Below are 23,013 nucleotides of genomic sequence, written 5' to 3' on the forward strand. Positions count from 1 at the left end.
CTTGTTTTCAGTGGCTTTGATGTAATTTTTTGAGACTGTTCTTGCCCAAATAGGGTCCAAAATAAACTTTTTTGCAATACCTGCCAAAGGAGAGTGGATTGAGAAAATTTACCAGACATAAATACATTTAACTTACCTTGAATCTGTAAAAAATTGCATGATATTGTATTATTTTTATTTAAATATACATCATGTTGGATATTTTTGAGAACTCATAAGATTTGTATTTATATGAAGTTAATTTTCATAATTTTCTGGAAGTAAGATTTAAGATTTTAAATGTAAATTTGATTGTTTGTTTATTTAAAATTTTATTTTATGCATAAAATAACATTAATGGCATTTTATGGCAATAATGGCAATAAACAAAGCCTATCCATTTTTTTTTTTTTTTTTTTTTTTTTGATGACCACCGCTCATTATCTGGAAACTATGGCTACAGACTGAAGCACACATAGGACCAATTCAGGACACATTTAATGAGTTGTGTATGTTTCTTTAATATTGCAAAAATGTGTCAAGTTTCAAAACATTCCCAGTGTATTATTCATTGCTGCTATTTTAAACACCAAAAAGCCAGACTAAAAGGATGGGAATAACTCCACTGAACATACAGGTACTGTTTCTATGATCCTAAACATTTTGGAACAAAGCTGTTCATTATTGCAGATTGAAAAATTAACAGAAAAAGCTTTATTGATTTGTTTTATTAAACACTGTAAATAAGGTAATTATACTCTTCATGTGTTAATAAATGTACAAAATACAGTTCATGGAGAAATTCTAGCGTTAAATACTACACAGCCACTGTACATCCACCTGTCAGGTTTCCATTCATACATCTCAACCAGCTCAGCACCGTTATCTCTAAGGGTGGAGGTTATACTGCAATATAACCATTCATACTCTCAAGTACCATCCTATTATTTCTCTAGTGTCATATACAAGTACCAGAAAAGGTAACAACAGAGCTACATGTGAGATTAACAGCACAGCTTCCATAAATATGTACAAAAATATAAACGTCAGAGTCAACACAAAAGACACAGCATACATGACTTAGCCGTGTTAGGTCTTCAGATGTAGCATCTGTAGAAAATGTCCACAGTTTTTGGTTTCACCGTAAAGTGTTTAGTTCTTTTTATGAAGGAACTTCATTTTATTTCCTGAAAAAAAAAAGATATGACTGATATGACTTCATAAAACAAGGTTGATACTTAGGCCATGTGTCCACCAAAGTGTTTTTAGGCAGCTGAAAAATGCGAGGCATACTTCTGAAAGCCTAGCTGCAGGCGCTTGAGAGCTTTATATATATATATATATATATATATATATATATATATATATACACAGACACACACATACACACACTAGTATCTGATTTCGAATATAGTCATGTGGTCGAGGCATGTATATTCTAAGAACAGCAGAATATGGTCAATTATTTGTCCCAACCCTCCTCCATTGTGATTGGATGGCTGGGTAAAAAGTGACAGTGTTTACCCAAAGTTGACAATTTTTTAACTCTCGGCGACCTGAAAAAAACGTCCAGTATGTGGCGCTCCCAATGATAACGATTAAAAAAATATGTTGGCCTTAGAGAAAAAAATGCTTTGGTGGACACGGCCTTACATATGTGTGTCACATAAATGCCGTGTTGTACTCACCTAAACCCTTCAGAAATTTGTTGACTCCACTCTGTTCTGTGTCTGGTAACTCCTCCATATACTGTTCCACTCTCTGCTCAAATAGTCCCTGATAAATAAAGAAAGAAAGAATGCCCATCACATTTTTTAAAATATTTTTAGCTTCTGTGAAAAGCATTGTTTTTGGTGACCAGAAGGTGGCAGTAAAGATCTCATTTTAACATAATAGTTACCCCTCCACCCTATCTCAAAAATACCCACACAAGCAGTGTATAATTATGCTGGGTGTGGGTTTCAAATTACACTTAGAATGGCCTGAAGCTAATAGGACATCATGTTTTATGAGAAGCCATTTTCTTCAATTGACCAAGCACGATTTACCTTTGGCCCTACACTTCCTCATCTCCTTATCCTGGATGAATCCAGCAAACATCTGAGACTCCATAAAGACACCCAGGAATCGGCGGATGCTCTTCGAAGCCACCGACTTGCGGAAGGCTTCGCGCTGGAAGATGCGCTCCCCTCTTTCACCCTGGGTAAGAAACAGGGAATAGTGGCCAATGGTCTCCAGGAAAAAGCGGATGAAGGCCTCTGATACCACACTGTTCAAAGAGGTGGTGCACTCTGTGAAATGAGGGGATATCAGAAAGGTTCATTATTCAATATCCTAGAGCAACTAAACTTGCCATTTATATTTTATCAAGCATAAACAAAAAATACTAATATAAGATGAGATGTGGTTCATGTTCACAGTGGATAAAAAAAAAAGCAAAGAGATTGAAAAGGAAATGAAACACAGTGAAGCCATATGTTCTGCTTTACAGTCAGAGAATATGCAAATAGCCAGTGAGTCCATTGAAAACAGATGGGCAAGGCCACAACGTCAGGCTTTTTCACCTTCATCTGATTCGCTGTCGGAGTCTTGATTGATGATGTCGTTTCTCTGTTCGAGAGATTGCTCCAGAGCAGCTTGCAGTTTGCGTGGTAATAGAGAGGCCTCGTCATCCATCTGTATACAGGAAGAGTACGAAGATTAACGTTGTAACAACGTACAGTGATTCATAACATGACACAGCCCGCTTGTTTATATTACGGTTGTTCTCAGATCTTAATGACAACACGTAATTAGCTGCACTACAGCCATGGGAGAGTTTGCGTCAAACTTTATGGGGACAGATTGTTTATGGACGAACCTGTCTGATGAAGCGGTCTGTTCCAAGATCGACCATTAAAGCCTGAAACATAAAGAAAAAAATGATCTCAATTAGGTTAGGTGCGCCATGACTAATTCAGTAATGTTTAAACATAAATTATGTAATCGACTAGTGGACTAGTCTAACAAACCCTCAGAAGACAGTCAAAAACAGCTGTCTGTATAAGCAATCCATTTGAAATGATGTATTTCTATGAATCAAACAGTAAAATCCCATACTGAATGCCACTAAAAAACAGGTCATATACATGTGATGTGCTTGCCTTGCATTATGATTATTGTACATTAGACATATTTATTAAAATCAACTGAATCAATAGGCAGTGCAGGACCAATAACTCAATAGCCTATTAGAGTATAAACGGAATTCCTCAAATAAAAGTTAGATTGCGGCAAAAGCCAAAAAGCAAAAAGTTTCCGTTTTCTTACAAGTCAAAATCCTTCCACCTTGCTCATCTTTTGAGGGGACATTTCTCTGATTCATTTTTAAAATTGAACAGTAACATGACAGTAATTCGAAAATCGCTTTTGTACAAATATAAAGCAAAACAAATGTGCAAATAAATATAAAATAACGTAAACGTCTAGTATTTCCAATGTCGACTAGCAGCAGCTGTATCGTTTAGTCGACTAATCTTGCACATCCCTAATCTCAACTGGCTGAAACATTGAGTAGCATCATTTTGTTTTATCACACTTTATTCAGTTGTTTTGGGAGTCACAATATTTCCAGAAGTTGATCCACAACAGATGGAGCCTGACACCCATTTAAAAACGCAGTGTTAAAAATGACAAGGACCACAAATTGGTGTGCTTCCAGATGTTTTCCCTGCAAAAGGGTCACCCCTTATGGCCATTACAAGTGCACTTATGTCCAAAGTGCAATTTGAAAAAAGTACTAAAGACGAGTCCTGCCAAATGCACTAAATGCCAAAGACTCAGTAGCTGGCACTGTCCTATGGGCAGCTGGGAACAACAACACTCTCCCGGTTGGGAAATTTAGAGGGGAGAAGGCAACAGCCCGGCCAGGAATGCTGAGCTAGGCTTATGAAGCTGACGCCACATTAAAGGCTCATACACAAAAATTGGCCCGTGTTTTTTGGGCATGTTATTGTACTTAGCATGTATTTCACTCATTCCAGTATCTTTCTGAACCTGGGAAAATGACTTTAGCCCCATATTCACTGCAAGAACACAACATAAGGGTTTAATGTTCAGGCAGCTTATTAGGGTAAGAGCATAATTGAACTGTTAAGGAGAGCTGCCAATGTGACCATATTCACAGGAATTCAAAGTCACGATCAGGGGAAAATCTCTCAGAATAATAACCTCCAAAAGCAAGGGAAAATGACTCAATCTTGAAAGAATGAATCATTCTAGAATTACTAGGGTAATTTTTGTTGGGAAGTGCATCTGTATAGAAAGTAAAAATAACTTAAAAAAAGGCTGAAAAAAAAAAAAAATTATTTTAAAGATTTTTTGTGTGTGTGTGTGTGTGTGTGTGTGAAATCTTTTTAGGGCTAAACAGTTTGGGGAAAACTTGAAAAAAATGTGTGTTCATACTTGTTACAAGAACCAACTCAAACCTCTTTCGGTTTTATGACTATAAAATAATTCTCATGATTTTATTGATTATTATTATGAAATAATATTTTACAAAAAAGAAATATATTGTAACAATACAGTGAAATAAAAGAAAATAATTTTATTTTACTGTAAAATTGCAATACTGATTTTTACATCTTAATTTCTTTATTTTCAAACTGTAGATCATCGAGCTTTTATTTTGGCAGGCTATTTGACAATAGCACTATCCATACTGTGATATAGTTTTTATTCTGATATATCGTGCAGCCCTAATATGAATTTATATATTTGTGCACAGACTGCATTCATTATCTCCCTGAATCTGATGACAGTTTTTCAGACAAACCTGTTTCATTTAGGCTGGTACACAGCCAAGCACACGTTGTACACACTTGACAAAGTATACTATTACAACAAACAAGATGGGTGACAACACCATAGCAGCTGCAATGTTTGTGACAAGACATATCAAGTGTTGGGTAGTGTCCGTACCTCCTCCACAGGTAGTTCCTTGAGCTTTGGCAGTGAGCTGGACAAAATACCCACTAGGAAAGGCGTGGGACAGCAGACAATGTCCACCATGGAGGTGGGCAGCACAGGGATGAAGGTGTGCTGCCAGGAGAACGGGTAGAGCAAAGCCACCACCGCATGAACACAGCTGGAAAGAGTACTGTAGCGAAAAAGAAAAGCACATAGTCAATCATCGAGCTTTTACAAAATCTCACACACCTTCTTAGCAAATCCTGTTCTGGAAAAAGTATATTGAGGCCAGATTTTCCAGTTTATTTTGGCTTTAGCGAGGGGACAATGGAATCTGTGATTATAAAAGCAACAAAAGAAAATATCCAGTGGCATTCAATAGACTCCTGTAATATTATTCACATTGTGACAGTTTCATTCAAGACATTAGTTACATAAAACCCCATGGAGAACACACAAAAAACACAAGCTAACATGTCCAACATTAGCACAGAAAATAATTTATACCTCAGTTTATGAACAAACAAATAAATGTACAGAAATGCACTTAAAATGAAAATCTATGAGGTTTTATGATGAAACAAGCAGAGGGAAAAATGCAAATTGTCAGCTGTCAAAGCTTTACCAGTAAATCAGTAGAAATGTTCCAACAAAGGATAAAATGTTCCCACAAGACAATCAGCAAATCAGTGTTTGTTTGTGTGTGTGTGTGTGTGTGTGTGTGTGTGTGTGTGTGTGTGTGTGTGTGTGTGTGTGTGTGTGTGTGTGTGTTTGTGTGTGTGCGCTTGGTATTCAAATTGTACCTCATCTACACTACCACATTACCCATGATAAGTGGAACAGGCTGCATGTAAGTCTCCGTATCTTCAGGGTGATATGGTAAAGATGATATCATGATGGGCTACCTCACTGTAACCACACACACTCGTTCTCGTTTATATATCATGTTTGCAAATCACACTCCTCAGAGCCTTAAATTACTCTGTGACGTTAAAGCAGCCGTGAGATGTTACAGCTAAGGCTAAGCACAAAGTTACAAATACCACAGTGGCCTTCTCACGGTCCCAAGCTTGTTGATAGTGGCTGACCCTTCTTTCTCTCACTCTCATCTCTTTTTGTCCCAACCACCACACAAGCCCACATATACAGAGGCCGAGAAAATAAACCATCAGAAACACACTGACTCCAGCCATGAATTAGAGAGGATCAGGACTGAACCCAGTGATCAAATCTGGTAGGCTGACAGTAAACTAAACATAATTGCAGCTCCAATACTGCTCATTTGTGTTCTTAGAAGAGAGACAAATATCAGTTTGCATTTTTAATCAAATCAAAAGATTACATTTCATGGCCTGTGCTTAAAACACTCTAGGTGGGTGTTTGAATGTCTGTGTGTGAGTCTGCATCCTGCATTCTGGCATGTTCACACTGGGAACAGAGAGAAGCAGATTTTAAAAACCTAGCCACAGGCGAGACAGGCAGATTCTGATAGCTGATACCTGGAATGTCAGCATAACTGAGGCCTCAGAGGCAAGTACTCATGGGAAAAGATGAAGATGGAACTTTAGACCTGTCCAAACACTGTTCTATGCTGCCCAAATTCTCCAGGAACCAAATAACATGGATAGAGGGTTGCGTTGAAAACTGCTGCTAGCTAGTGACTGACTCTTGCCTGGACCGGACAGCCATAGAGAGCTGGTATGCGCACAAAAACAGTCTACAAACACACCAACCAAATGAAATATCCTTTACAGTGAACACTTACTTTACACTTACCCTTTACACTGAACCAAAAATACAAAAGATATTATATTGCATATTGTACTATAACAGCTATTATAAGTTCATTTGAGAACTTGGTGTGAAGGGGCCTTTATTCTTGCTGATCAATTCAAGGACAATAACTATAACAATAATGATAAATATATAGTTATAAAAATCATTCTAAATATAAAAGAACAGCAGAGTCCACATCACAACAATAGGGGCTTTCGCACCGGGTAGTTCTAAGAACTCAGTTATAGGAACTAGCCGCTAGGATAGTTCCCAGAGGACTAATTTCTCTCCCGGGCCATTTTCGTAGTTGCATTTGCACCGACAGTAGGAACTCTGAAGCTGCCGTCTTTAAGCACGGCATTTACAACGTCAAAAACCGGTGGATGTAGGACGCCGTGATCGGAGCTGCATTTGTTGTGTCTCGTTGGTTTCGTGATTACGGAGATGGAATGTAAACGCCTAATTTACGCGATTAAATATCGAAATCTCCTATTACAACTTGCAGTAACATTAGGCCTATGACGTATCATCGAGGCTGTGAAAAGAACAACCCCGCAGACAACAGGTAAATGCTGTTATCGCTGTTTTCCATGTTCATGGGGTACAGAAAGTATATGTATACACGGCTCGTTAAAAATGCCGGGTGCCGGTGTTTGACATGCGTTTGGCCAATAAACGTACACTTACGTCACTGGTAGTTCCTATAAGTGCTGATTTAGACCCTACACTCTGAAGTAGGAGCTAATTTAGTTCCCCCAAAAGGATTTTCTAGAACTAAAATCATTCCCAGTGCCTGCGGTGCGATCATGGGAAAATCCGGGAACTTCATCCAATAGTTCTAGAAACTATGAAAAGGTTCCTCCAGTGCGAAAGCCCTAATAAATGATAACAGCACAGAGGAACGATATCGTTGGAATCACTTTTAGAACAATTTTTTCCAGTTGAAACAATGGCAATGACATATTTTAAGATATGTCAGTGCAAATTGATTTCAGTTAAAACAGCTCAAACATGCATTTTAGTTTGGGACAAGGCTTATGCTTTGTCTGTAAAACCAGGGGTAAATCTAATAAAAATGCCAAAGCACATAAAATTACAAAAACAAATAAATAAAATAAAAACTGAATTTCAAAACATTAATAAACACTATAATAGAACATAAATAATACAAAAAAATAACACACTAGACCAGCGGAAACCAACAACTGCTGGAATTTGTTGTTTATTGTGAGCAATGTGAGCTAGCCCTAAAAAGAATAATTTGCAACAGAAGCAGCTCAAGGATGAAAATTCAAGATCCTAATCTGAGCAAAAATACATGTGCTTTCATTTAACCATCCAAGCTGAATTAGATTCTAATGAATATTGCATCTTTCGCAACTCCTAAAAATAATGATAATTTTGGATGGCTGGCTGGAATCTGGAAAAAGAGCCTTGAAAGTAATTCTATATATTTAACGAGAGCTTCTGCATGTTTAACCAGTGGTGACATGCAATATGTGGATGTAAAAGGCTGCAATACCACAAGGTTTATGCAAAAGTTGATGTAAATTTTATGTTCCCACCATTATGCAATATATTGAAACATATTCCTGTGATAATAAAACAACAGAAATTACAACAAGACAAGAGAAAAATAGAGAAGGAAAAAAATACCTAGAACATTCAGCTAGGACATAAGACACATATAGTATAACGACCAGTTTATTTAAACAAAAGTCAAACATTTTTTTAGCTTTTCAATCTTCATGTTTTTGGCTTGTTTATTTCCGAAACTAGCCACACATAAATCTCTGGCCAACTTGGCAATACTGTAATACATTTGCCTAAAGGCCTTCCGTCTCTTTTTCTTTTCAACTTGTCTGGGACACAAAACATTTTTCCACCTGGCTCTCTGTGCTCGGGTTCAACAACAACATTCACTTACTAGAGGAAGACGTCTACAGCTACACCAAAATTTTAACACACAATGTACCCATGAAAACGAAGTAATCTGGAAATGACAAAACCAGACCACACATCAGAGAGTTTAACTCGATCCTTCCTGTCATTTTATAACCACACAGAATGCTAATATTATTATACAGAAATTTCAGTCGCAACAATTACAATTAAATCTAATGCATAAAAATGAATGTATTATTGCTTATAATTTAATGTAATGTTGGGTGATGAATTCATTTTATTAACAATCGAAGCTGCTCCCCACAGAAACTCACTCAGCAGCATGATTGAATTTCAGTGTCTGGTTTGGGCAGAGGAGTTCCCTAGACAATCAAACAGCTAATGGAAAAGTTTGTGATTCGAAAACAATTACTGTCTGTGCCACAAGAAATAGGACTGTTTAAGCTTCACAAAGTGTCTATGCAGTGTGGAAGGGGTTAAAATGAACATGAAATCCCAAGGAAAGCATTGCCTAACATGGAGTGAGTTTTCTTTCTGTCAGATCCTGAGCAGCAAATATATGTTACAAGCTACAGAAGCATACATCATACACTGTTGGCAGACATTTTTGGAATTCGATTGCAGTGGCCTTTCCCATGAGAGCCGCAGCAATGTCCTTGATGTGGGAGAAGGGAGGGTTTTCTACCTTAGTCTAGCACTGCCCATAATCCACCTAAGATTGCTGGGCAACACGGCTAGGCCTGGACCAAATCCCATCAATTCACCTATCCTGTTTTGAACAGAGCCAAGCCCATGGAATGTCAATACTTGGCTTAACAGCATAATATGTTGTAACTAGAGCTCTATCTATTATGATAATGGGTGTGATTCAAACCCATTCACAAAGAGCGTTTTGAAAAGCGTACTTTGAACGACAACAGAAAACATACTGGTTTTGTTACTCTAGTTCAAAGAAAAAACACGTTTTGCTATATTCTGAGTCAAATATTCTTATAAGTATGAGAACTAAACCATGGTCTACCATGTGAGAAGACGAAGATGGCAAAGGTTATGTTTTAACACAAATCTAGGTCAAGTATGTTCACATACGTAGGGGAAAAAAAAAAAAAAAAAAATATATATATATAGCAGATAACACAGAGACCAATTGTAGTGTGATTAATGCAGTGGTTCTCAACCTTTTTTAATCTAAGGTCCCCTATTTAAGGTAAAATAATTCCCCAGTATTTCTGCTATAATTATAACAAAGCTGCTTGTTTTTTTTTTTATAAACAGAAACTGGGGAACAAACAGAAGCTATAGTTATTGATGAGAATAAACTAACAGAAACTACTTGGAAGTTTGCTGAGGCCCCCTAGTGAGTCCTGGCCCCTTAGTTTCAGCTTCAGACGTCACTCCCACGGACCACTGGCTGAACGTCTGATGCATATGGCACATAAAATTAGAAACACTTCAGGAGTTTCAAAGTCGTCATCTGATTGAATTCCACAAGATTTCCGGGAGACAAGCATTTCGTGTTCTTTAACGACCTGTAAACAAAGCTGCCGTGACGCCAAACCCCCTCATGGAAGCAGAAAGCCTTCGTCTGTGACAATGAGTGATTATCAGGATCGACTAAACGCTGGATTTTCGAAAGTATGTGAAGTACGTTAAGTTAGCAGCATAGACTCTTTAAAATATGTTTTACACTATTACACAATAGTTTTACACACCATTGTAGGGACAACAACATTACATTTTCATATCCCTGAACATGACGCAGAACAAAATGAACAGTCAGTCAGTCAGTAGGGCTGCACGATTTATCGCACGATACGAAAAATAACATTGAACTTAGATGCGATTATCACTTAAACGCGATTCTTAGTGCGATTATGAAATTGCAAAGGCTGCGATTATTATTTTTTTTGCGCAGCTTGTCAATGAAGTATCGCTCCAAATGCTAATCCATCTGAAAGCACTGCGAGTTTGAATCGCTTATAATGTACATTTGAAAAAGCAACATGCGTCAAATATCTTTCCAGACATGAGAAGCATTTATTAACATCTTGTCCAACAAAAGACATTTAATAAAATGTTTTTACTCCAAACTCACTTCATAATGACAGTTGAGCATCCTTCTGTGAGATGATGTGGCTTCTTACACAGAATAAGGCAGTCGTGTGTTTATTAGTCATGTTTAATCAATCAAAGCGTTTCAATCTTCTGTTTATTCAGCTACAGCGATATGATTTGACACGTGTTATCTTCTTCTGCGGACTGCGGCAGGGCATATTTTGAGTTTCTGTGCAAGAGCGCCCTCTGGCTTTCAGATGGAGAAGCATTTACTTCTGATCACAGAGCCGTACAGCTCTGACAAGCTGCGCATAAAATAATCGCAGCCTTTGCCAAATCGCGTGCGATTTAATCGCGATAAATCGTGCAGCCCTATCAGTCAGACAGCCTCTGGGTGGTCCTTGGCCAATGAAAGCTGCTATGGATTCCAGACCTTCTGCCGGCAGTCTGACTACTGGCCCCTTGATTGAGAATGACGAGAACATGCATACATACTGGATGAAGCACCAAGCTACTGGCATAATCTAGGTTGTAATGGCATAATCTAGGTTTGTTAGTCCAACTTCGAAAAAACCATACAGGTATGATTCAGTCACATTACAGTGTTGATGTCATTTTAAAAACACAAATTATTCATACTTTTAAGGAGCATCAAAATACATTTATCGAATCAACCAAAAACTGTACAAATAAAGGAGCTTGTCCAAACAACATTTGTAACTAAGCAACACCCGTCACCCTGTGACAATATGGCCACCGATTAGAGGAGAGAAACGAGCAGTCACTCACACAGGAAGTGCATTCCTTCCTTCACAGTAACTGCCCACCCCACATCACCCGCTGCTGTTTGTTTAAACTGGCTGATGATTTGTGGAGATTAAGCTTTCACAAATAACCTACTCCCTAATGACCCCCCATGCCCGGCCACAAGCTTCCGTGACCAAGCACGAAGGCTCAGAGGGGGGTGCAGAAACCTCCGAGGACCATAACGTCCCTAACAGAACCAAAACCCTGTCTCTGCCCTGACCCACTTCTGCATTTAGATCAGTGGGGACTCCTGGGACTTCTGCCCAGTGTTAGAGGGTGTGGTCAAATATGCCTCCTCTGATGAATTTAGCAGTGGCCTGCATGGAGCAGCCGTTGGGTCACCCTTTAACCAAAACCGCAGTGGAAGGCTGCTATTTGCCATATGCACTGGTTGGACACTGACAGACATAACAGAACTGGGCCCGAAAACAACTATTTTCTGCCCAGATAAGCCAAAACAGATTGACTGGAACATTCGGACCGATACTATGATTGGTATTCCATTCAGAATACCCATGGTCACAGACAAATATGTAATGTTTTCCTAAACTTTGTCCTCTTATATTCTAATGATCACTGAGCTTGAATGTCTAACTTGAAAATTGAGAAAGCAATAGGTCTGATTCTGAAAAACAATGACTACAGCAACAAAAATCACCAACAGGAGGAGAAAAACCATGACCCAAAAAGATAAAAATCTTTTATGTGTTGCAGATGTTATTTTACAGGCTCTGAATGAGCAGACGGAAAACTGGAAGTGACACTGCACATCAGTGAAAAAGAGGTTATTGAGAACATCTGCTGTTAGGCCACACTCAGACTGCTGTTGTCACAGTGGTCAGCTTGTCTTAGAAACACAGATCCATTTGGGAGGACTGTTTGACCATGTTTGGGCTAAAAAAGCAAGAACTTTCTCATGGGAATGAAGAGTGTGTTACATGAGATGATATGCTGCCTACACTTGACGGTTCATATTCATTGGCTCAAAGGCTAGTCACATGATAACTCAGACACTTGAGCTAACACACAAGGGTTTCTCACCTCAGCTTGTCAGCCACAAAGATGACCCTTCGTTCCAGCAACAGAGAGGCAAAAACACGTACCACCTGTCGTACACTCAGGCAGTTGAACAGACTTTCTAAGTCCACATGCTCCAGTCTGGAGTCCATGGGCCTCCGTAACTCAATCACCTGTGGAAAATAAAACACACATGGAAATTGAAAATTGAAAATTGAAAATATTACTATTGGCTAATTTTGACCCCCCATGCATGGAGCAGAAAAAGTCATTTCAGAGGCAGAGAAAGTTATTACATTTTGCTGAAAGATCTTTTTATAATTATTATAAAAACAATTTTAGAATAGCATACTGTACACTAATGAATCATGCACAATAGGAGACATTTATTACGGAAGTATGTTTTGCCATGTATGCCATCATTCTCCAGCAAAAATGTTATGAATTTATGGCTATTTCCTGTATAATAATAAAAATAACTGTATAATTATAATTTTGTTTCTATGTAAATAAAATGATTCATTTTGTGTTGAGGCCAGTGAAACTGTTGGCAGGGAAAGTAAAAGTGTAAACTGCTGGCCTTACTGTTGAACCCTGAATAGGGTCAGTTTTAATAACATGTAGTATTTAAGGATTCAGATCTCAGATGTGCTTCAATAAGTGTTGAATAAACTACAGCAGATAACACAACAGTCTAAATTACAGGTGCATCTCAATAAATTAGAATATCATGAAAAAGTTTTTTTTTTTTTTTTTCTGTAATTTAATTCAAAAAGTAAAACTTAAATATATTCTAGATTTATTTGACAAAGTAAAATATTTCCAGACTTTTTTGTTTTCATTTTAATGATTACAGCTCGCTGCTCCTCAAAATCAAAAAATCAGTATCTCAAATTATTAGAATATTTAATTTCAAGTTCTATTAAATTATCATTCTCAGGGTATAAATACTGGGTTTAGGTCAGTAATCCCAACAGCAGTCATGGGGAAGTTTGCTGACTTGACAGTTGTCCAGAAGACAATCATCAAGACCCTCTACAATGAGGGTAAGCCACAGAGGGTCAATGCTGAAAGAGCTGGCTGTTCGCAGAGTGCTGTGCCAAAGCATATTCATGGAAAGTTGACTGGAAGGAAAAAGTGTGGTAGGAAAAGGTGTGCAAGTGAAAGGAATGACCGCAGGCTTGAGAAGATTGTCAGGCGAAGCCGATTTAAGAACTTAGGAGAGCTTCAAAAGGAGTGGACTGAAGCTGGAGTCAGTGCATCAAGAGCCACCGCACACAGACGTCTTCAGGAAATGGGCTACAACTGTCACATTCCATGTACCAAGCCACTTCTGAACCAAAGACAACGTCAGAAGCGTCTTACCTGGGCTAAGGAGAAAAAGAACTGGACTGTTGCTCAGTGGTCCAAAGTCCTCTTTTCAAATGAAAGTAAATTTTGCATTTCATTTGGAAATCAAGGTCCCAGAGTCTGGAGGAAGAGTGGAGAGGCACAGAAACCATTTTGCATGAAGTCCAGTGTGAAGTTTCCACAGTCAGTGATGATTTGGGCTGCCATGTCTTCTGCTGGTGTTGGTCCACTGTGTTTTCTGAAGTCCACAGTCAACGCAACCATCTACCAGGAAATTTTAGAGCACTTCATGCTTCCTTCTGCTGACAAGCTTTAGAGAGATGCTGATTTCATTTTCCAGCCCACACTGCCAAAGGTACCAAAAGCTGGTTCAATGACCATGGTGTTACTGTGCTTGATTGACCAGCAAACTCGCCTGACCTGAACTCTATAGAGAATCTATGGGGTATTGTCAAGAGGAAGATGAGAGACACCAGACCCAACAATGCAGATGACCTGGGCTTCCATTACACCTGAGCAGTGCCACAGGCTGATTGCCTCCATGCCACGCCGCATTGATGCAGTAATTCATGCAAAAGGAGGCCCAGCCAAGTATTGAGTGCATCGAAATGAACATACTTTTCAGAAGCCTGACATTTCTGTTTAAAATATCCTTTTTTTTATTGATCTTATGAAGTATTCTAATTTATTGAGATAGTGAATTGGTGGGTTTTTGTTAAATGTGAACCAAAATCATCATACTTAAAAGAACCAAAGGCTTAAAGTACTTCAGTCTGTGTGCATTGAATTTATTTAATACACAAGTTCCACAATTTGAGTTGAATTACTGAAATTCTAATTCTAATTTATTGAGATGCACCTGTATATGAGAGAAGGATCTAACCTCATTTCCTGCTCCAGGCAGGAAGGTTTTGACTTTTATGGTTTTGCCTGGTGCTGGGAAAGGAGATTCCATCACACTCCTCATGAAAGGATACACCAATGCAGCCGAGATCCCTCTCCTCCTCTCCACTTCATCAAGGATCTGTAACAAATGAAAGATGAATAAGTTGATGGTAAAGCTGCTCGATTAATCGTTAAAAAAAAAAAAAAATCGCGATCTTATTCCTAAATGACAACAATATGGCTCTGTCTATTAAACATTTGACAAAATCATACCGGAACATCTGCGTTTGCGCTTATGTTTAGGAATGAAACAGTCTTTTCAACCACACAGTATCATTATTTTTGTCTTACAATAATTCAAATTATCACAGAAGTACTGGGATAAAACTTTATAGTTCAGATATAAACATGTGAAATGTCTACTGTAGTGATCAAAATAGGGTAAATAACCTTTTGAAAGTAACATGGTGCTTCAAATAACGACTATGACTGTTAAAAATGTGTATTTGTCATTGAATCATTCATTCAAGAGAATCATTTAAAAACGCTGATTTATTCAGTAATTAAACAAGTGAAGTATTTATGAGTGAGTAGTTAAATCATTCATTCAAGAGATTCATTCAAAAATGTTGAGTTATGCATATAACTACTGTTCCCAGAAGGAGGGAAACAAGGTACAACACATGACTATGGGATATCGTGCTTTTGAGCCAGGACACTTTTATTCACGCCTGAAAGGCCAATGACGCAATGAAAGGCCAATGTTACCCGCCCACAGCATATAAATGCAGTCGCATACGTCATTCCCTTTGATGGGTCCAACTCTTCACCAAGCCTCCATTTCCCTCCTTCTGGGAACAGTAGTTATATGCATAACTCAACGTTCCCATTCAGTCAGTTCACTCAGTACAACACATAACTATGGGACATATATGCACGCCCCGCAAAGTCCACTAAACTAAATGTAAAGGGACCAGTACTGCCACATATCCACATGTTTTTAAGGGTGCGACGGCCCCTGGCTTAAAGCTCCTGCAGTAAGCACGGACTGAGCCACTGTCATCGATGTGACATCTCTCTCTTTCTCTCTCTCTCTCTCTCTCTCTCTCTCTCTCACTCTCTCTCTTTATTCCTTGTACGACTTTCTAAGTCATAGGGCTGGAGCCTATCCCAGTTTCCTAGGCCAGAGGCAGGGGAAAGCACCTTGGATAGATGGCCAGTCAATCACAGGGCTCTCACATAGACCTAGGCAATTTTTTGACTGTCCAATTCACCTAACCTGCATGTCTTTGGACTCAAAGGTCCCATGATGGCACCACTGATTTTGTAACGCCATACCCCTTTAGGGAACTGAACGCCAAGCAGGTCCGCGCTTGGCGCAGCACCATTAATGCCCTCATGACAGGCCAAAATGGCTGCCAAACTTGTGTTGAAACTCAAACTCAAAACTTGCAATCGGGCATTGATATGCCGATAAAGATCTTCACTCAAACCACTCTTCAAATATGTGCCACTTCAACGCATATAGCCCTCTTGTCGACGGTGACGACCTAGCACTCTGTATTGTGGCCAGGACATTGATTGGAAGTAAACTAAATCAGTGCCAATCTCCTGACGCACTCTGTCTAGGGTGGGCTGTATCAGTTCCACTGCCGGAAACGCATACAGTAGGGTTTTGGGCCAAACATGTAACAGGGCATCCACCCCCAGCGGGGCGCTGCTGTCTGTGATTGAAAAAACAGAGGGTGTGTGCATTCTCTGCAGATGCAGAATGATCCACCTCGACCCTGCTGAAACCGATTCCAGATCTGCGCCACTATTCGAGGGTGCAAGCGCCACTCTCTGATCTGTGGTTCCCCTCTGGACAGCAGGTCTGCCCTACCATTCGAACATGCACTGCCCTGAGGGACACTAAATGTTCGCTAGCCCATATCAGGAGAGTCTGTGTCAGTTGCAACAGGGGAAGAGAGCGAGTACCCCTTTGTCTGTTTATATACGTCGTCACTGTTGTGTTGTCCGTTCTGACTAACACATGTTTGCCCTGCAAGCGCTGAGCAAAGTGTTTCCGTGCCAGAAGAACCACCTGCAACTCCAAATAGTTTATATGACACTCTTTCAGCGCTGTTGACCACTCTCCTCTTACAGAGCTCCCCTGGTACAGAGCTCCCCATCCATGTAGGGTATCATCTGTCATCACCACATAGCTCTGCCCAGAGGAATTCCTTCTGTCAACAGACCTGGGGTTCCCCAGGGGATCAGAGCTCAAATGCACGATGGCGTTATTGTCACTTGTCTGTTTAAATGCTGCGTGGCATTCAGACCAATGCTCAGAAAAGAGAAGACCCAGCCGAATGACTGCTATCATTGAGGCCATAAGCCACAGCAGTCTCAACACTGTAAAAAAACCACACTCGCCTGCCCAGCTGAAAAAGACTCAGGTAGCTGCAAAAACCCTCGGCCCTCCGTACTGACAGCATAGCTGTGCTCTGTACTGAATCTATCTCTAAACCGAGATACGAAATCCGCTGACACAGAACCGGGAAGCTCTTTTTGATATTTATTAAGAATCCCAGAGCTCGTAAATGGGGGACAAGTGCTTGTGTTTGCAACACTTCTTGTTCCCTGCTGTCTGGAGCCAGGAGTAGGTCATCTAAATAAGCAAACACTCTCATGCCCTGATGACGCACATTTCGTGAATATGTGCAGTACTAGGGACAGCCCAAACAGCAGAACGTGAAATTCATATGCAGCCCCCTCAAAGGAGAACCTCAGGAATATTCAGTGTCCTGGGTGGACTGTGATATGAAAATATGCATTGATCAAATCCACTGATGTAAAGCCACATCCACTGATGTCAAATCCACACAATCTGGGTAAAGCAGCAGGTGTGTTCTTACCGCTATTCGTACAGGAGACAAATAGAACCTGCCAAAGCGCAAACTTTTCTGAATCGGGGAAGGGCAGGCCACTCCACCGACAGCTTTCCTGCCGCTCTCCAATACAGCTTAATGAAAGGATCCTCCATCACACCACTTCCATCCGCTTCCTCGGAGGGTGAGGGGGAAGCCGTGATTTGCCCCACTTGAAAATGTCGCCGAAGACTTCCAAGCCCGCATCAACTAACAGTTATCCTCATGACACTCAAAATCCTGATTAAACTCAGGACAGGTCAAAATCACCCACAACCTCCTCGGCTTCCACACAATCGCCCCAAGTCCCAGAGGCCTCCTCGAAAGCCGGATCAGCCCCCATGGACAGAAGCAGACCGTGCCTGGCCACTGCCACCGAATACACGCTCAACAAATGCTACACGCCGCTCAAGTGTCAAACGACGGAGTTGCCAGCAGTGCATAGACGCCCCGGTGTTGGAGAGAGACAACTTGCCATGGACAATCCCCAAACACACCAGGCAGTGCTCTTGAGCATCTTTTGAGTATCGAGAACCATTGCTGTGTTTGGACATTTTGTGTGAGAAAAGCTTACTAGCCCTTCGTTAGCAAAGCTAAACTTGTGCTAAAACTTTCTCTTTTCTGCCTTTTGACAAGAATCACCACCATGGGCTTTCCTTCTTGTGAAGATCTGGCGTGATGGTGTTCTAGCAGCACGGTGAAGAGCTGAAGAACAAAGGGAATGATGCATGCAACTGCATTTTTATGCTTTGGACAGGTAACCCCGCCCATGTCGTCATGCATCATTGGCCTTTCAGGCGTGAATAAAGGTGTCTTCAGCAAATGCCGCAAGAGCGCGATATTCTATAGTCATGTGTTGTACCTAGTGAACCAAGTGAATGGGAACGCTGATTCATCCAGTAATGAAAGAAGTGAAGTGTCTGAGTTAGTCAATGAATCATTCATTCAAACCATTTTTTTTAATATTCATTCTAATTAATTAAACATTTAATGAAATTAAATTGATTGCAGCAATTAATATTTTGTCGGAACCTCTAGTAATTTACATGTTATTTTATTTAGTTGTCTATTCAGAATCATGGGAGAATCATGATCTCTATTTGAAACAAAAAAAATCATGATTCTCAATTTATCCAGAATCGTGCAGCTCTAGTTGATGGAGAACTCACCAGTGCTAAAAGGCATCACATGTAGATTGTAACACTGCTAGACTAGACTTATACACTAGATTTATACACTACAGAACAGTGATCGATTTCATGTGGTCTGTTTCTTTTTTCCTTTCATAATTGTGTATGGAAGTCTCTAGAATTCTAACCTGTCACTAGAAAGTCATGGTTTTCATCGGCTACATGAGTTTTTTTTTTTTTTTTCCAAGATTGACGAAAACATGCAGTTCAGATTTCCACTGAATATTATGATAATCAAGGTTGGATCCAGGATGGTTTTATACTTCTTCCTTACTTTCCAATGAGTGGAAGGTGGAAGTGAAGGAAATAACAGTGGTTTAATGGGCTAGTGAGAAAGACAGATGTACTAAGTTGAATGTTCCACAATGCCAGCACAAGCCTCGCTTCAGCTGTGCCCATGTCCGACAGCCAGAAAGACAGTGTGGAGGTGTGTATGAGCAAGCCTGAGCTCACCTTGGAAAACAGGTTGAAACAGCCCAGTCGACTGATGACACAATACACTTCAGGAAGGCGAGGCCCTTTCCCACTCGGCTGCAGGTGCGGGGGAAAAGATTACACAAGCAATTAAATCATCACAAGAAGTAACTGGGGGGTACGCAACACATGAAAGCATCCAGGTGATTTCAGTAAAATGTATATGGTACTAAATCATAACTATGAGAGAAGAAACCAGATTTTAGTGGTATTTGTACCTACAAAAGTCGCTACCACGACACTAGGGTATTGTGGATGGTTGCCAGGGCATTTCTAGAAGATCATTTTTTTAGACTATGCAGTTGTTTTGGGTGGCTGGGAGCCCAACCCAAAGTCTTTATGATATTCTGGTTCCTAGATATGGCTCAGGCCATATAAGTATATAGGATTGGTTTTATCACATACTGTAGTAGAAATTACCATTCAAAGTTTGGGGTGGGTATGACTTTTTTAAAAAAATTTTTAAAGGATTCTTTTATGCTCAAAAAGGCTGCATTTATTTGAGCAAAAATGCAGTAAAAACAGAAATATGCAGTAAGCATAAAATTTAAATTTAAATTTACAATTTAAAATAACTGTTTTCTATTTTAACATGTACTTTATTACTGTGATGGCAAAGCTACATTCATTACCTCAGTCTTCAGTGTCACGTGATCCTTCAAAAATCATTCTAATAAGCTGATTTGGTGCTCAAGAATTATTTCTTATTAATATACATGTTGAAAACATTTGTTCTGCTGCTTAATATTTTTGTGAAAACTGTGATACATTCTTTCAGGATTCTTTAATGAATAGAAAGTTAAAAGAACAGCATTTGTTTGAAATAGAAACCTTTTGTAACATTATAAATGTCTTTTATGTCACTTTTGAGTTGCATTCACATTTAAGTTGATCACACTGATTAACAACTTGCTGACTCCAAACTTTTGAACAAGTGTAGATATCAGACTTCTCAACATATTGCATATTTTAGGTGTCATTAATGTCAGTATTACAAACACTGTGGGACTTGATAAGTAGCAATAGTGATGGTCGGTTTAGCAAGTACCACTAAAATTAAGAGAGAGAGAGAGAGAGAGAGAGAGAGAGAGAGAGAGAGAACAGAACTTTGCTGCTCACAAAATTGCAGCTTGAAAACTTAAAAGCCACATCAAAGGGAATTAGGTGAGTTAAAATGAGAGCAAGAGATTCATGCTGTTTAAATGGATTTTTTTAAAGCTTTTCTTTAAAACATAATGGATGGAATCATTAAAATAATTACCCCCTTTAAACATTGTCATCCCACTCAACATTTTATGAACTATGTTTTAGTATTCAATTCATAACCTAAAGTTAAAAACATGAAATGGTATGAGTGCATGGTATGAGTCTAAAATGGATGCAGAATGTCCAGTGTAAACACAGCACAGGTGCAGTTCCACAAAACGAATGAGTTGTCACACGCAATTCACTAAACAATCGAAAGTCTGGCTATTTTCTAGGAGTCCAACCAGGTTAGTGTCTCTCAAAGCACACACACACAAAGAATCCCATTCCTCTTGTCCATATTAGGTATGCAATTCTCCTCTGCTGACTTTTTACAAATGGATGATTAATTCAAGCATGTGGAGCTGGGTTCAAATCCTCAGGAATGCCGCCTTCATGCCAGCCCCTGGACTTCCTCCCTGCAGGGAACACAGTCAACACTTCTCTCCACTGGGCCATTCAGACGCTCAAAAAGACGAGCTGAGAAATAATAGAAGCTAAAAAATCCCACAAGCCAATAATGAAGCAAATCACTTTAAATCTAAAACTGAACAACACAAGGCCACATCTATAAAAGCAAGTTCTGCACAAGCAACAGCTAAAACTATCAGAGAACAACTACTAGAGAATATCACATTTATTACACATTTATCTTCTTTTATTTGCAGATTAAGCGTAAAGATGTATGAAATGCTTTAACATGTCATTCTCAAACCACAGATAACCCTTAACATGCACATTAATGCAAAACTTATGTATAACTCATAACAATAATGTACAGAAAAAGCAGCACATTCAAAAAAAAAAAAAAAAAAAAAACAAGAAACATGCAGTTCACTACAACATCCAAAAACAATAATCACCCCAAAACTCCAAAGCACACAAATATACTGTATGACTAATTCTTATGGTACAATGACATCTTTTAATGGTTTGCATTTCCATTTGTTTCCTGAGAAACTCTCATTAAACCGGAGGAGACACTTTACGAGAATCTGTTCCTTTTTGAGCACAAAAAAAAGCAAACCAAACACTTACTCAAGTGACTGACCAAAACCTCCATCCATATGCTTGGCCTTTAATTACGTGTGATGCAATATACAGTATACGTATGGTTATTCTAACAAAAACAAAAGGAGCAAGAAAAGCATCCATAATATGAGAAAAAGACTCACCAGAAGCCGTCTGCAATACCCAAAGCGTCTACTGCCATCTTCTCCGGTGAGCATGAAAGAGAAGGTCTCACTATAGCAAATCAAAGACAGCCACCATTAGTACCCAAACCCCCATGTAGATCAGGTGATAAGAAGAAAAAGTGTTTAAAACCACTTGAGAAGAAATGCTCTTGAGACCGAAGACTTTGCCTTTGAGGCGTATCCTGTGGTTAGAAGACTTTATCAGGCAGCTAAGATGTTTGCAAAAAACCAAAGAAATTACTCAAATTGCTGAGAGTTTATGACTTGGGATATTTGACTGTGAATACTTGTGGAAGATTAAATTGAAACTGCAATGTTTCAGTTCAGTTGCTGAATTGATTGTGGGATAGTGTTGTTCATAATGTAGTGTAATTGTCTTGATGGAAGTGCCATTCCAACAAATCTCTGTAAATTTGCTTTTGAAAGTAGCCTTTTTTTGCCCAAATGTGTTTTGTGCTTTTAAAATTGCTTGATTTTAAACGTATAGTAATACCACCAAATGTTGGAAATGGAGACATACAAGTAGGGTTGCGTGATATTTTGGGACCATATCGGTTATCAGCCAAAAATAGTGTTTTATTTTTGTCATTTTAATGCCTTTATTCAGATAGGATATTTGGAGAGAGGAAAATAGCAAAATAGATGAACCACAAGCCAGGGTTTGAACTAGGGTTGGATGAAGCACAACTACACTACATGTTGGAGTGCTGCCCACAAGGCTATTGGCTCCATTAGTGATTTTTTTTATATTTCTTGGTCGATTTTTGATATTTAATTGTGGATGTCATCATTTAGCACTAACTTAAAGGCACAGCAATAGATTACATCTAAGACCTTTTAAAAGCACTGTTTCTATTTCTCTATTTTCTCATCTCAACTGTTAAATCTTCTCATTATGAATAGTTATCAATATTTCATACTGCATATCTGCATATATTTCATACTGCATAATGTCATTATAGCAATTAACAGCTTATCAGTATCAGCCAGAATTTTAATATCAGTGTAGAGGTCTGCAATCCCGTGGACAAGTATTAAATTGCTGAGTGCAAATACGCGAGAGAAGATATTGATATGTGCGTGGGAAGCAGGAGAAAAAAATGACTCGTGGGCTCCTGCAAAATATAATTATCTAATATCTAAAGCATTGTGTGTGTAGAAATTAGGGGGAAAATGCCTATAGACCCCAGAATCTAACCGGACCAGGACTGAAAAATCAGTGTAGACCTCTTCCTACTCGCTATTGTGGGTGGGAACGGGACAAAACGTGAAAGTTAC

General features: G+C 39.2%; 1 protein-coding gene across 4 annotated transcripts in view; it reads right to left on the bottom strand.

Annotated features, from left to right (window-relative positions):
• Positions 1-475: 475 nt before the first annotated feature.
• The window catches only part of dennd2b (DENN domain containing 2B), a 61,803-nt gene continuing 39,265 nt past the window's right edge, over positions 476-23,013 (bottom strand). For all 4 annotated transcript variants that reach the window (XM_051899025.1, XM_051899022.1, XM_051899024.1 and 1 more), the window contains 10 exons: positions 21,715-21,784; positions 19,274-19,351; positions 14,720-14,860; positions 12,511-12,659; positions 4,939-5,116; positions 2,840-2,881; positions 2,544-2,655; positions 2,027-2,270; positions 1,668-1,753; positions 476-1,166 (listed from right to left, as the gene is read on the bottom strand). In XM_051899025.1, coding sequence (XP_051754985.1) covers positions 1,132-1,166; positions 1,668-1,753; positions 2,027-2,270; positions 2,544-2,655; positions 2,840-2,881; positions 4,939-5,116; positions 12,511-12,659; positions 14,720-14,860; positions 19,274-19,351; positions 21,715-21,784 — 1,135 coding nt within the window. In that variant the 3' untranslated portion in view covers positions 476-1,131. The remainder of the gene's footprint in view (positions 1,167-1,667; positions 1,754-2,026; positions 2,271-2,543; positions 2,656-2,839; positions 2,882-4,938; positions 5,117-12,510; positions 12,660-14,719; positions 14,861-19,273; positions 19,352-21,714; positions 21,785-23,013) is intronic.

Source organism: Ctenopharyngodon idella, chromosome 7, assembly GCF_019924925.1.
Source record: "Ctenopharyngodon idella isolate HZGC_01 chromosome 7, HZGC01, whole genome shotgun sequence".
Lineage (NCBI taxonomy): Eukaryota > Metazoa > Chordata > Actinopteri > Cypriniformes > Xenocyprididae > Ctenopharyngodon > Ctenopharyngodon idella.